General features: G+C 39.9%; 1 protein-coding gene across 1 annotated transcript; it reads left to right on the top strand.

Annotated features, from left to right (window-relative positions):
• The first annotated feature begins 1523 nt into the window (after positions 1-1523).
• Positions 1524-13957, top strand: PTS (6-pyruvoyltetrahydropterin synthase). The gene is made up of 6 exons (XM_072611091.1): positions 1524-1782; positions 4635-4714; positions 6208-6230; positions 6594-6650; positions 11682-11752; positions 13567-13957. Exons 1-6 carry the CDS (start codon positions 1694-1696, stop codon positions 13706-13708), a joined length of 462 nt encoding a protein of 153 aa, XP_072467192.1. The 5' UTR covers positions 1524-1693; the 3' UTR covers positions 13709-13957.
• The last annotated feature ends 668 nt before the right edge of the window (positions 13958-14625 follow it).

Below are 14625 nucleotides of genomic sequence, written 5' to 3'. Positions count from 1 at the left end.
TGACCTTGCTTGGGGTCGCACTGGGAGGGAAGGCCCAAGTTCAGAAACCACTTTGGACTTTAAGTCTACCCCAGATTCTTTCTGGTATTACTGGTTCTGGGTTGTCTAGTCCAAAGTAGGGGCTGGACTCAGATCTGCAAGGGGTGTGATTAGTCAACTGGACAATAGAAAGATGGATTACATTCCATTCTTGTTGCCATAGTCTTGGGACTTGTTTCCTACACAACCCAACATACCCTTATGCTCCAATACTTCCCCATTCTACCTTCCTCTGCTTCACAAGTTCCTACCTACCTCCACCCCCTCAAGTGGGCTTTGGCTCCTCAGGATAATTATACCTAACTGCTACCCACATAGCTTACCCATAGCAACTGAACAGTGCCATGAAGAATATTCCACTCCATCCCAACAGTTCTACCCCCTGGCTCTTGAATAACCTGGAGGCTGTGGTAGATCCCCCTCAGAGGACACTGACTGAGAATGTTAGCCCCACTTATGTTCTTTCCTTTCTGGGTGCAACTGAGTGAATTTTACTGGAAATATGGGTGGGCATGGGTGGCCTGTGACAGAATACAATTCTCATTATTTTATTTCTCTCCCCAATTCCACACTCCTTCCAGACTTCCTTATTACTGATGACTGCACCACCATCTTTGCAGTCATTCCAGTTTATAACTTCTGTCATCCTTCAGTTATCATCCTCTTTCATCCCAGATTTTCAAATGAATTTTCAACTATCCCCATAACTGATTATCTTTCCCACCAGTTCCCTTCTCTCTAATTACACAGCCACCACACTAGTTTCTGGGTCTCTCACTTCTTGGCCTGGACTATTGCAATATCCTAATTGGCCTCATTGTCTCAAATCTCTCCACACATCCTCCACATAACTGCCAAAGTGACCAAACTAGCTTTTGATCATTTTTCCCAAGGTTGGTTTTTATTTTCCCTAAATCTCAGGTCTGACCCGTCACTTCCCTACTCAAGAGGACCAAATAATTATTTCATCTTTTTAATTTCCATCTTTGGTTTGTGTTATAATGTACATCACTTGTAATACTACAGTAAAGATGCTTGTAATTTATCAATAAGGAAACACAAATATTTAAGGTACTTGCTCTTTTTAAAAAATTATTACTACTTTTACTGATAGGGATGGGAAATGCAAAAAGTTTGGAGAGCCTCGGTCTGGTTAACGTTTGGTTATTAAGAGAAGAGGGGTCTTAGGTTCCTTTTGGTTACAGAAAACAAAATTAGGTGCCCTGCGTGTTAGTTACACATGGAACACTTTAATAAGGATGCAAGGAAAACCGCCCTAAACTAGAATGATCCGAGAGTGGCGCAGGATGCCTCAGGAGTGGGAGGCTCCCCTTCCCGCAGGTCTTTCCCCAAAGGCCTCGCGGCCGCTCGTCCGATACATTGTAGCAGAAGGTATTTCATTGTAGCGGGAAGGGGCCCACGTGACCTTTGGCCTCCTGGGATTGCGACGCCGGGTGAGGGCGAACGCCCAGGGAGCCTAGAGGGAGCTCCGCCGCGCCGGCAGAGGGCGACCTCTCCCGCAGACGCGATTCGCGGGCGGGGCCTTCCGGAAAGCCAGACCCTGGCCTGTAACTGTCCAGGCGCTGCTGCGCCGCCTCTCCTCTGCCCATCTCCCGGAGGAACGGGAGAGGCCTGCGTCTCGCGGGCTCTCGACATGATGAGCGCGCCGGGCTCGCGCCCGGGACGTCCCTATGCGCGGGTCTCGCGGTGCGTCACCTTTAGCGCGAGCCATCGGCTCCACAGGTGAGGGGGGGAAAAGGAGGTTTGGGAAGTGAAGGGGGCGGGGCCAAAACGGGGGGTGGCAGCGAGCGGTTCAGGGGAAGGGGGGGGCAGACCCGCAGGTTGGGGGGCGGGGCCATCGGCCATGCACTCGCCCTCAAGGCACCGGCGATTGGTCGCTCAGCCGAGTGGGTGGGCATAGGCAATATAGGGGCGGGGTCATCAGCCCCAGGGGACCCTAGGCTACAGTGGAAGTGGTGTGATTTTTGGACCTTGGACCGCATAGGACTGGGAAGGGATTGAAGGACAGGAATGTCTGCACCAACGGTTACAAAGGGAAAAGCCTATTAAATTGAAATAGTTTAAAAAAAATATTTTTTAAAAGGTCACCGACTGCCGGTTAAGAGCCTTATTATAAGTATTATTGTTAATAATACAATAAAACATCTATTAAGCACCTAGCATGTGCCAGCCATGATGTCAAGTGCTGGGGATACTGAAAGAGACAAAAGACACCCCCTGCTCTCAAGGAGCTTACAATCTAGTTGGGGCTGACCACAAGCAAACATATACAAAGCAAGCTAGATACAGGATAAATATAAAGGAAACCTGGAGGTGAAGCTGAGGAGGGAAAGTGTTTCAGGGTTAGTGGACAGCCAGATAAAATGCCCTTAGCTGAGAGATTCAGTGTCCAGTTTGTGGAACAACCAGGAGGCCAGGGTCACTGGCTCAAACAGTATCTGCTGGGGAGTGAGGTGTAAGAAGACCGGAAGGTAGGAAAGAACTAGGTTATGAAGGGCTTTGAATGCCAAATACAGTATTTAAATGTTTCTGGAGGCAGAAAACCACGGGAGTTTATTGAGTGGGTGGGGCCCAGAAGTGAGGTGGGGGCTAGATTCACTAACAAAAGAAGAAAAGATAGGTATATAAGGTGTGGGTGTAGGTGTGTAACAAGCAGTATTTGTGAGATATCACAGGTTAAATTGGGGGAGAGATGGGAATAGAGATAGATGAAGCTAGGGAGAGAAGTGAAGCCACTGTTAGCTAATGTAACGTGTGGCAGACACTTTTCTGAATCTCTTTGGGGAAGGCATAATGATGAAGTTTAGAAATCCAGTCAGTAAACATTTATGAAGTGCCTACTATGTGCCAGGCACTGTGTTAAGCACTGGGGATACAAAAAGATCATTGAATTAAGTGGTCTCTTGAGAGTTTCCTCGCATCTTTGCCTTTCCCTGCTTATTTATTGTCTTTTTGTCCCCCTCAAAAGATGGGACAAGTAATTCTTTTTTCTCCTGTAGTTTTCATTTATGATTTCTTGAAATATAGATCTGAAAAAACAGGCTTTGAAAAAGCCCTATATGATTCAAATGGAGCTACTTAACAATGTCTTTAAACCCAGATCACTCTGGCTTTCTCTGGCCAATAAAAGGTCTCATCCCAAGTCTTGATCATTGTTTGGGTTTGATGGCTCACAGTGAACGTAAATAGCAATTGTTTCTTTTTTGGCCAGAAACTCTAAGAGTCTTCGTCTCCTAGACTGATCATTTTTGTGAAGGCAAATGGCTATCTTTTGTCTCAATTCTTACTTAGCCTTTAATCATTGAATGGGCATTGCCTCATACAAACTGAGCCTGGTAAAGACCTTAGCTTAAAAAGACCATAATCTCCTACTGTATCCTGGATGATCACCAGTCATCTTGACTTATGTCTTGCCATTGGACTCCAATGACTCTGGAGGACAGAGTGAGACTGATATCTTTGCACAGCTCTGCCTCACTTAAATCCAGGTCACTTGCAAGTCAAGTTATCACCCTCCTAATGTCATTGGTCCTCTTTGAGAATGAAGTATGAATAATGACAGTTTGTAACTAATTTCAAAGTCTCTGAATGATTGCCTCTGGAATCAGATATCAAATATAAAATCCACAGTTTGACTTTTAAAGCCTGGCAGAACCTGTTGCCTTTGCCGATTTTCTTAATCCTGTGGTACTGTTACTGTTTCTCACGCTAGAAAATCCATGTCCAGATGCTGGGTGTTTTCATTGGCTCAACCCCCTCCCTCCGAATCCTCTCACACTTCCTGCCCACTTCCTGGCTTCTTTGGCCTTGTTCAAAGCTGTCCTCCTCCAGCTAAAATCCCACTTTCTACAGGAAGCCTTTCCCCAATCCTACTTAATACAAGTAGTGCCTTCCCTCTGTTGATTATCTTCAGTTTATCCTAGGTATATCCTGAGTGTGCGTATCTGTTTGCCTATTGTCTCCCCCATTAGTCTGTGAGCTTCCTCAAGAGCAAGAATTGTTTCACCTTTCTTTGTATCCCCATGGTCTTAGCACAGCCCCCAAATAGTACATGCTTAGTAAACATTTGTTGACTTACTGCCTGACTGGTTGAGGGAGGAAATTATTACATTTAGACAGAACTGGGATATAATTAAAAGAGAAACTGTGAAGGATATGTGGCTAGGTTGTGTGATAGTCTCTCAGAGAGAATGCTGGAATTTCACAGCTTAGGAATGAACTACAATAGATAGAAATTGACACTAGCCAGCCACTTCTAGGGTCTATGTGACCTTAATGTGGGTAAATTTAAGGACTTGTGAATCATTAGCCTCAACTCTACAGTATTCTGATCTGGGGTGATAGTAAACACTGAAAATTTTGTAATTAAAAAAAGAAAGGAAGAATGAAAGGAGGAAAGAAAGGAAGAATGAAAGAAAGGAGGAAAGAAGGAAAGAAAAATCTGACATATGAGAGCCCATGTTGGAATGTGAGCAAATACTGATTTTCAAAGGATAAAGTTTTTTTTTTTAAGTACATAAGGGGTTTGCATGTATTAGTTGTATACTATTGTTTATCCTTTTTTTCTTTGGCAGCAAATCTCTCAGTGATGAAAAGAATCTGAAGCTGTTTGGGAAATGTAATAATCCCAATGGTCATGGGCATAACTATAAAGGTAAGAAAGATAGCATACAAATTTTAGCTCTTTCACTGGGATGAGGGGGTAGAGCACATGATCTTGCAGAAAGAACAGTGGTTTAGGAGTTAAGAGATTTGTGTTCTAGTCTAGACTCAGCTTTGCTAATTTCCTGAGACAAGTTACTCTCTCTTAGTTTCCGTTTCCATATTTGTGAACTAGCAAAGTTGGACTACAATGATCTTTAAGATCTCTTCCAGGTCTAACATTCTCTGAATCTGTGTTAAGTGTATCTCTGTCATTGTGGACTTAATAAGTAAAAAAAAACATTGTGAGCTTAAATTTTCATGATTTTAGACAAAAGGGAGAAGTTAAATTACCTCAAATGTAAAATATCTCTCCCTTAGTTAAATAAATTTTAGTAGTTTTGAAGTATTCATAAGAGCAGGAGAAGAGAAATACTCTCAATTATCTGCTCTAATGGAGTGGAGCAATGTCCAAAATAATCGGTAGTTTAAAACCATTTTTATTCTGCTTAGGAATTAATAATAAGATTTTTTATGGCAGTATATATACATCTAACTAGGTCTGGCCAAGGATAATATTAAAATGAATTTATATTCCCTTAAGTACATATTAAGGGAAGTAGGTAGTTAAGAAGCATGCTGCCTAGTAGGGATACTGCTGGGTTTAAACATTTTCCTGTGATAATCCACAAATAGTAATTTATACATGGGTAATTGAGTGTTGCCTTTTAGAAGAGTCAGCCAGGCATGGTGTATATAGTGGATAAAGTATATGTCTTAGAGTAAAGAAAACCTGTTTTCAAACCCTACCTCTGGAGTACTTATTAGCTGTGTGACATGAATATCCAAGTTCCAGCCAACTTCCTAGGACTTATTTATGAAGTTATTGTCAGGTGGTTGATCCCTACACCATGGGTGGAGGGAGTTTTCTACTCTAATAGAATCAAATCATAGATACTTTTGAGTTCTGTACTTGAGAGTTTATTCTATTAAGACATAACAGATGCTTCCAAGTGCTGATCTATAAACAATTCGCCTACCTTCAGATAAACATCCATTTGTGAAGCAGTTTTCTCCTAAATTACCCCTTACTTTATAAAAGCACCTGCTTTTCCTCAAATTATTGCTGTCAGCCTATGTGTGTATTCATGTGAATGAGGGAGAGAGATTCATATTCCTCTTTTGTCTCTACTAAGAATTTAAGTCATTGAATGTGCTTAATTTACTGTGTGACCCTATTCAGACAGGTGTTGCTCAGAATTGGACATCAGATCTGGTAGTTTTCCTGCCAAACCACAACACACTTTCCCTGACTTTGGCTTTTTTACTGTCTCAGTTTAGTTAGGATTTGATGATAAGGAAATAGCTTCAAAATTGGGTAGTTGTTTTGTTTGAAAATATTAGAAGGTTCCCTGTCTACTACAGTTTATGTTGCTAATCTGTGCTCATATGTTAGCTTGTTGAAAGTCATGTCTGTTTTTGTTATTTTGTTTTTTTCCCCCATAGTTGTGGTGACAGTACATGGAGAGGTATGTGCAGAAAATATTTGTCTCTGTGGTCTTTTGCAGCTTTCTTAGGCCTTTCTCAGCTTATGTGGTGGACTCGTGACATTGTGTATCCTGAGCTTAAAATATGTTTCCTTCAGTATTGTTTATTTGTTAGTCTCTTTGTATCTGGTGAATTGCTGCTTTTCCTAATTACTCCACTTCCAAACAACTCTTCTTCAAACTGAGGACTTGACTCTACCATATGAGAGTGGGTCTCAGAGTTAAATGATTGTCTTGGAAATATTTTGGCCAGCTCTATGTGCTTTATGCTGTCTTTCTTCATTTTCTAAGGGCTAATTATAACAAGTTGTCCAAATCTAATTTTTAACTTTGTTTATCTCTTAGATTGATCCTGTTACAGGAATGGTTGTGAATCTGACAGATCTAAAAGACTATATGGAGGTAATGAGATCACTCAGTACTGTATATCTCACCTATATTTCCTAATATGTCTTCCCTGCTTCCAAGCCAGCACTTACTATAGAGTCAAAAAAAACCCCAGCCATAGCTTCGTCAAAGTAATCAGCCTATTGGAAAAATCGGATGTATGCAATATTTCACCCCCATGATCCCCAATTCTAAAAAAAATGGGAGATCTTCCTTCTTACAGCTCTTCTTTTGTATCAAGCTTGGTCATTGTAATTTCGTGACATCGCTTCAATTGTTTTGTTGTTGTTTCAGTTGTTGTGTATATTGCTTATTTAACTTTTCACCAGTTTATATTAGTCTTCCTATCCTTCTTTTTATCTGTCATATTCATTGTTTCCTTTAGCATAGTAGTCCATTACATTTCTGCGTTTTGGCTTGTTGATCCATTCTCCAGCTAATGAGCAGCTGCTTTGTTTCATATTCTTCTCTAGTATACAAAGCACTGCTGTGTATATGGGGCCTTTCTTTTTAAATCACTGACCTCGTAAGAGTATATACCTAACAGTGTGAGACCTCTGGGCCAAAGGTTAGCGTGATTTTAGTCACTTTCTTTGCATAATTCCAAACTGCTTTCCAGATAGTTGGGTCTGTCTATAGGTGCAACAACAATATATTAGTTTGCCCACCTTTTCATAATCTCTCTCCATCATGGTCTATTCTATCTTTTGTCGTTTATGCCAGGCTGAGCCTGAGATGAAACTTGAGTTGATTTGATTTGCATATTTCTTTTGTTTGTAGTAATTTGGAGGAATATTTCAAATAGTTATTAATAGTTTGCAATTCTTTTGAACTGTTTGTTCAAATCCTTTGACTATTTATTTGGTAATGGCTTTTGGTAGCATATCCTGTTCTCAATGAAACCATGTTATCTCTTCATGATCACTGCTTTGTATTCGAAGTGTTTGCTTACCATCCCCTTAAGTGATACATTCTTGACTCTTGCTAGTAGAATCAAGCTCACCATTCTTTAGTTTTTAGATTCTACTTTCTCCCATTTTGGGGAAATCAAGACAATATTTGGCCTTCTCCAGTTCTATATAACCTGTCCTGTCCTGTGCCATTCTGGCAGTGATTCTGCCTTCACATCTCTCTTTTCTTTTATTTTTTCACATTTATTTATTTATTTATTTTTAGATTTCAACATTCATTTCCACAAAATTTTGAGTTCCAATTTTTCTCCCAATCTCTCCCCTCCCCTATCCCATAATACCTTGCATTCTGATTGCTCCTTCCCTCAGTGTACCCTCCCTTCTATCACACCCCACCCTTCCCTTATCCTCATCTTCTCTCTTTCCTTGTAGGGCAAGATAAATTTCTATACCCTATTACCTCTATTTCTTATTTCCCAGTTATATGCAATGATAATTCTCAACATTCATTTCTAATACTTTGAATTCCAACTTCTCTCCCTCCCTCCATCCCTACCCATCCCCATTGAGAAAGCAGGCAATTCAATACAGGCTATTTTGTCATTTTGCAAAAGACTTCCATAATAGTCATGTGTGTAACACTAACCATATTGCCCTCCATCCTACCCTGTCCCCCTGCTTTTTTTCTATTCTGTCATTTGGATCTTGTCCCTTCCCAAAAGTGTTTACTTCTAGTTACTCCCTTCTCCCATTTCCCCTCCCTTCTATCATTCCCCTCACTCCACTTGTCCCCTTCTCCCCTACTTTCCTGTAGTGTAAGATAGATTTTCATACCAAATTTAGTGAGCATGTTATTCCTTCCTTAAGCCAAATGTGAAAAGAGTAAGTTTCACTTTTCCCCTCTTACCTCCCCCCTTTTCTCCTCCATTGAAAAAGATTTTTCTTATCTCTTTTATGAGTGATAGCCTGCCCCATTCCACTTCTCCCTTTCTCCTCCCAGTATTGTCTTCTCTTACCCCTTAATTTAATTTTATTTTTTTTATGGATATCATCTCTTCTGATTCAACTCAACCTGTACTCCCTGTCTATATGTGTGTGTGTGTGTGTGTGTGTGTGTGTGTATGTGTGTGTATGTGTATGTGTGTGTATGTGTGTGTATGTATAATCCCTCCACCTATCTAAATACTGAGAAAAGTCTCAGGAGTTACAAATATTATCTTTCTATGTAGGAATGTAAACAGTTCAGCTTTAGAAAGTCCTTTATGATTTCTCTTTCCTTTATACCTTTTCATGCTTCTCTTGATTCTTGTGTTTGAAACTCAGATTTTCTATTCATTTCTGGTCTTTTCATCATGAATGCTTGAAAGTCCTGTATATCATTGAATGACCATTTATTCCCTTGAAGTATTATACTCAGTTTTGCTGGGTAGATGATTCTTAGTTTTAATCCTAGTTTCTTTGACTTCTGGAATATCCTATTCGAAGCCCTTCGATCCCTTAATGTAGAAGCTGCCAGATCCCGGGTTATCCTGATTGTATTTCCATAATATTCGAATTGTTTCTAACTGCTTGAAATATTTTCTCCTTGACCTGGGAACTCTGAAATTTGGCCACAATATTCCTAGGAGTTTTTGTTTTCAGGTCTCTTTCAGGAGGTGATTGGTGGATTCTTTCAATATTTGTTTATTTATTTTGCCCTCTAGAATATCAGGGCAATTTTCCTTGATAATTTCATGAAAGATAATGTCTAGACTCTTTTTTTGATCATGGCTTTCAGGTAGTCTCATAATTTTTAAATTGTCTCTCCTGGATCTATTTTCCAGGTCAGTTATTTTTCCAGTGAGATGTTTCACATTATCTTCTATTTTTTCAGTCTTTTGGTTTTGTTTTCTAACTTCTTGGTTTATCTCATAGTCATTAGCTTCCCTGAACTCCACTCTCTCTTTAAAGAACTGTTTTGTTCAGTGAGCTTTTGAACCTTCTTTTCCATTTGGTTTATTCTGCCTTCTCCTCATTGGCTTTTTGGACCTCTTTTTCCAATTGAGTTAGCCTATTTTTAAAGGTGTTATTTTCCTCAGCATTTTTTTGGGTCTCCTTCAGCAAGCTACTGATTTGCTTTTCAAGCTCTTCTATGGCCTGGGCCCATTTCATATTCATTTTGGAGGTACTGGAGGCAGAAGCCTTGACTTCCTCTGACAGCATGCCTTGTTCTTCCTCATCTGAAAGGATGCAAGGAGACACCTGTTCCCCAAGAAAGTAACCTTCTATGGTCTTATTTTTTTCCCATTTTTTGGACATTTTCCCAGCCAGTCACTTGACTTCTAATCCTTTGTCAAGAGGAGGGTCCTAGTGCTCCTCCTCCCCCCAGTATTGTGCTCAAGGCTGGGATTCAGATCAGGTGCTCAATTCCCCCAGAGGCTTTAAGCTGAGGTGCCTGGACAATGGACCTGCGGCCACCATACCTGCCCACTGCCCACTGTTGCTGCAGCCACTGCCTCAGGCTAGGGCAGGGGGGACCCTGTTCCTCTCTCACCCAGCTGGGAAAGCCCTCCCACACTGACCTTTGGAGTTTTCTTTGTCACTTGTGGGTTGAGGAATCTGGGACTTTTCCTGCTGGGAATTCTGCCTCAGAGGTCTGTTCAGGTCCTCTTCCTCCCAGTGCCTCGCAGCCAGGGCTGGGCTCTGCTCTGCTCAATGTCTAGTGAGATAGACCTTTCCTGTTGGCCTTCCAGGTTACCTTTGGCTGGAAACCTCTTTCACTCTTTGTTCTGTGGCTTCTGCTGCTCTAGAATTTGTTGAGAGTCATTTTTTTCCAGGTATTTTATGGGCTGTGGGGGAAGCGCTGGAGTATATGTGTCTTTCTACTCCACCATCTTGGCTCTATCCCCTCTCTTTCCTTTTAGTAACCAGAGATGTAGTTATTAGAATCTAAAGACTTGAATTTATCAGGGATATCAAGATACTCTTGTCTTATTTTTAGTATTAGCAGTCTGTTAGCCATTTTCTATGTTTTTTCCTCCTCTACCATCCAGATCATCCTTCTTGGCAGAGAAAACATTTATTTTCTTACTACCCATACAGGACAATCCTTTCAATTTATTGAAAACTTAATTTATACTAATAATAACTGACTTCTATATAGTGTTTTAAGATTTACAAAATACTTTGCAAACATTGCCTTATTTAATTCCACCACAATGTGGTGAGCTCAGTATGACATATATTATTGTCCTCTTATAGCAGATGGAGAAACATGCTTAGTGGTGTTAGCAGACTTGCCCACAATCACTGAGCTTGTAACTGTTAGAGACAGATTGGAACCTAGCTCTGCCCAATTCTATGGCCGGTGTTCTTTTTATTGCATGTACCAAGGTGCCTCTTGAGATTCTAAAAATGATTGCTTCCTTGGTACCAAGGCTTTTTAGTGTAGCTGAAAGTGGGTACTAATGTTGGAAAAACGACAATTAACAGCTCTTGATAATGAAAAAGGAAGAAAAATGATATGAATGTGTTTGAACACTTGGAAATAATCTACTTTGCATTTGTAAAATATTTTTCCTTCTAGGAGCTCAAGATAATTGAATTGATTCTTAACAGATTTTGAACTAACTTTGTAATTAAGCAGCTCTAAAAAATAACTCTTAAAAAACCTCAGTACTCTGGTAGCATGTCCTTTGCTAGCCTAAGATATCATCTTGTTGCGGCATTGATAGATGAGAGTTATGATGAGGTGTCATTTGAAATAAAAACCCTCTTGGAGATCATGCATGAATTGTTATCTGATGTTTTCAATTGCCTTGGGTCAAATTATAGGAAAGCTCTAATGTATGTATTTCCAATTTGATATGAAGACTGGAATATGTTCATTATTGGACATTAATTGTGGGTTTCACATCATGATTTTGCCTGCTAGTCTTTACACATGAAGGACAACTCATCTGTTAGAAGAAGGAGGTCATATTTTCCACTAATAGCATTAAGCTGCCTGGAGTTTTGGTTGGATAGAGTCATAGCACACAGGAGACCAAACTCCAAGTAATAGGACCAGGGTCTAAGAAGCACGAGCAGTGCCCATCCAAATTTGAATCACAAATGGAGGCAATCTTTTTTTTTTCTTGTTTTGTTTTGGCTCCAGGAGGCAATTATGAAACCCCTTGATCATAAGAATCTGGACCAGGACGTACCTTACTTTGCAGATGTTGTGAGGTAGGTGCTGGTTCCCACTTTTATTTCATAATAGATAATAAAATGAGAATGAATTTTCATATTGGTTCAAATAGGCTGCAGTCTCCCACCCTGCCTTCCATGCCCCCCCTCCTCCCAGTATAAGACCTGAGTGTAACTTATATAGGCATAGCCTAAAACTTGTTTATCACCAAAGGCAGAAACATTAGTCATAGCTTTCTCTGAGGCCTTCACTCAAGTGGGAAGAGGTTGGGTTGGTGGTTGGCCCTGATATTGCTATTGCTGCAAGAAAAAAGGGAGGAAGATCCTTAGAAAAGGATCCATTTAATCCAAGCATCCATTTAATGACCTACCCTGTATCCTTCAGTCTAAAAAAACCCACCAGGGGTGAATAGTAGGAAGAGATTTTTGGCTGTAGTTCCCCTCTTCTCAGAGCTTATGCTTTGGTTTCTATGTTCAGAAATTGAACCTTACTGCTCGTGACTTTGTAGATAGTCAAAAGCCTCTCCAAGTTATGGAGTCTGATCTTCTCTAGCTCTAAAATGGTCAGTTGATAGGGAGCTACTGATTGTTCCATATGTGGTAGCAAAGTGGCACCCTTAGCCAAGAGTCCCCAGAGAGGCTAGATCTGAGCTCGTGGAGAGCAGGAGAGGAAAGATGAAAGGAAAGACGTGTACATGTTTGAAGCATTGAAACTTCTTGTCCACGTTCTTTTGGAGGTGTTGAATGAAGATAGTAAAGGAGAGTGGGAGGATGCTGGGAGACTGGAGAAGGGAGGAGAAATTAGGTTTGTCTCAATGCTGCCATGTTCAGAGACCATCAGTGGCCAGTGAGACCTCTAATGGATTTTTTTTCCCAAAACATATTTCCTTAGTTCTATGTTCCCATCACTTGATGTGGCAACATTATATCCAAAAAAATATGACCTACAGAAAAGTGGCTAACAAAAGTCGCTGTAAAAATGGCATCAGACCAAACTTAGTTTTCCAGTTTCTGGGTTTGGAAGAGTTGACTTTATTTCATCAATATATTTTATTTGCCTTTCTCAATTTTTCTTTTACTGTTTCTTGGAATGTCACACCAATATACATACAACTGTATGTACTACTGTACAAAATACACTAAAGGGATTTTGAGAAACAGAAAACATTGCCATTTGTTTGCTAGTGCAGGCCAAGGCTCCAGTCTGTAGTACAGAGGCTGGAGGCTATTGCACAGTCTGTGAAGCTGTGTCAGTTATGTTTGTGGAATTTTAAAATTCTTTACTTTAAAACAGTATGCTGCCTTTGATATGATAGTATGATTTGGTATGATAGGTATAATAGTATAGGTATAATAATATAATAATATAATAATACATGATAGTATGCATCTTAGTACGTCTGAATATTTTCAATTAAAAAATATCTTTTGGTATTTTTAAGCTCAATGTTTGGTTTTCTAAGGGTTCTCTTTTAACTTGGTGTTCCAAAAGCCTTAATTAAAAGCTTTTAAACTTAAAACTGCACAAAGACTTTTAGGACAAGCGATATATAATTTTTAGAGAGGAAGAAGCTTGGTTATTTATTTTGCAAAACAATTTCTCCTAAATGGATAATTTCACATAATTAAATACCCATACACATACATTTCCTTCCCAAAAGATCTGATTTTAGAGAGGCATCTTCTGATTAGGGTAGTCTGCTCAGTAAATAGTTTACTATATCTGGTTGTTAGTGCTAAAGTTTGCCTAAGAATATAACATTTAAACAACGTTTATTCCTAAGAATAATGGGTGTGAGACTTTGCTAATCATTTTTATACTGAATTTGTAAAATCTTTATCTCTATCCACAGCACAACAGAAAATGTAGCTGTATATATCTGGGAGAATCTTCAGAAAGTTCTTCCTGTAGGAGTCCTTTATAAAGTCAAAGTGCACGAAACCGACAAAAACATCGTTGTCTACAAGGGACAGTTATCAGCTGTGGAGGATTAGTATTACTGTCTTAACATTAAATTCATGATTAGTCTTTTTGAAAAGGAACTTTATGTATTGAAGTATTAATAAGTTGCCACATAAATGCTGCAATTGTTGTATCCAGGAATATCTGAATGTAGAAACATGTCAAATGAGCAGAATTTTTCGTTTAAATCTAGAATTTTACTTTACCAATTTTTTAAATTTTCTTATATATGTTGCCAGAGTGCTTTGGTGAATCATTAAAAAAAAAATCTCTTCACATTATTTTGTTGTGGTCATTTAGTTTTCCTAATTGGGATAGTTTCTAGGCATGAATAATAAATGAATGAATTAGAAAGCATCCTAAAAGTGCCTCCTGTGCCCCAACCACTATGCTTAGCTTTGAGAATATGATAAAAAGTCAAGATAGCCCCTCCTGTCAGGGAGTTTACTTTCTATTAGTGGAATTCAACACACAAGTCATAGTGGTGGCCAGTGAAGGGTTGGTTGGTTGTTGTCCTTCATTTTCAAAGAGGACCAAAATGACATCACCATGATGGAGTGAAGTTTCAGTGTATCTGACTGTGGCTGATCAGACTGATATGAGCTTTGAATGCTATTACCACAGGTTGGGCACAGATAGCCCATATGAATTTTTTGGGTGGATACTCCAAATTTGTGCATCCTACGTTTGTTTTGTGCTGTCTCAATTCCGTTTTGCTCATAGAGCACAGCACCCTTTCTGATGTGGGCATGCCATGCTGAGCAGTCCTTTGCCAGTGTTTCCCATGTTGCATAGTCAAATCCAAAGTTCTTGAGAGAGACCTTGAGAGTGTCCTTGTATCGCTTCTTCTGACCACCATGTGATGGCCTGCCCATGTGAGTTCTTCATAAAATAGTTTTTTTGGCAAGCGTATATTTTGCATTTGAACAATGTGGCCAGCCCGTTGGAG

This window comes from Notamacropus eugenii, chromosome 5 (assembly GCF_028372415.1).
Source record: "Notamacropus eugenii isolate mMacEug1 chromosome 5, mMacEug1.pri_v2, whole genome shotgun sequence".
NCBI lineage: Eukaryota > Metazoa > Chordata > Mammalia > Diprotodontia > Macropodidae > Notamacropus > Notamacropus eugenii.
Note: the sequence above shows the minus strand (reverse complement) of the source record. Positions and strands in the feature narration are given on the sequence as shown.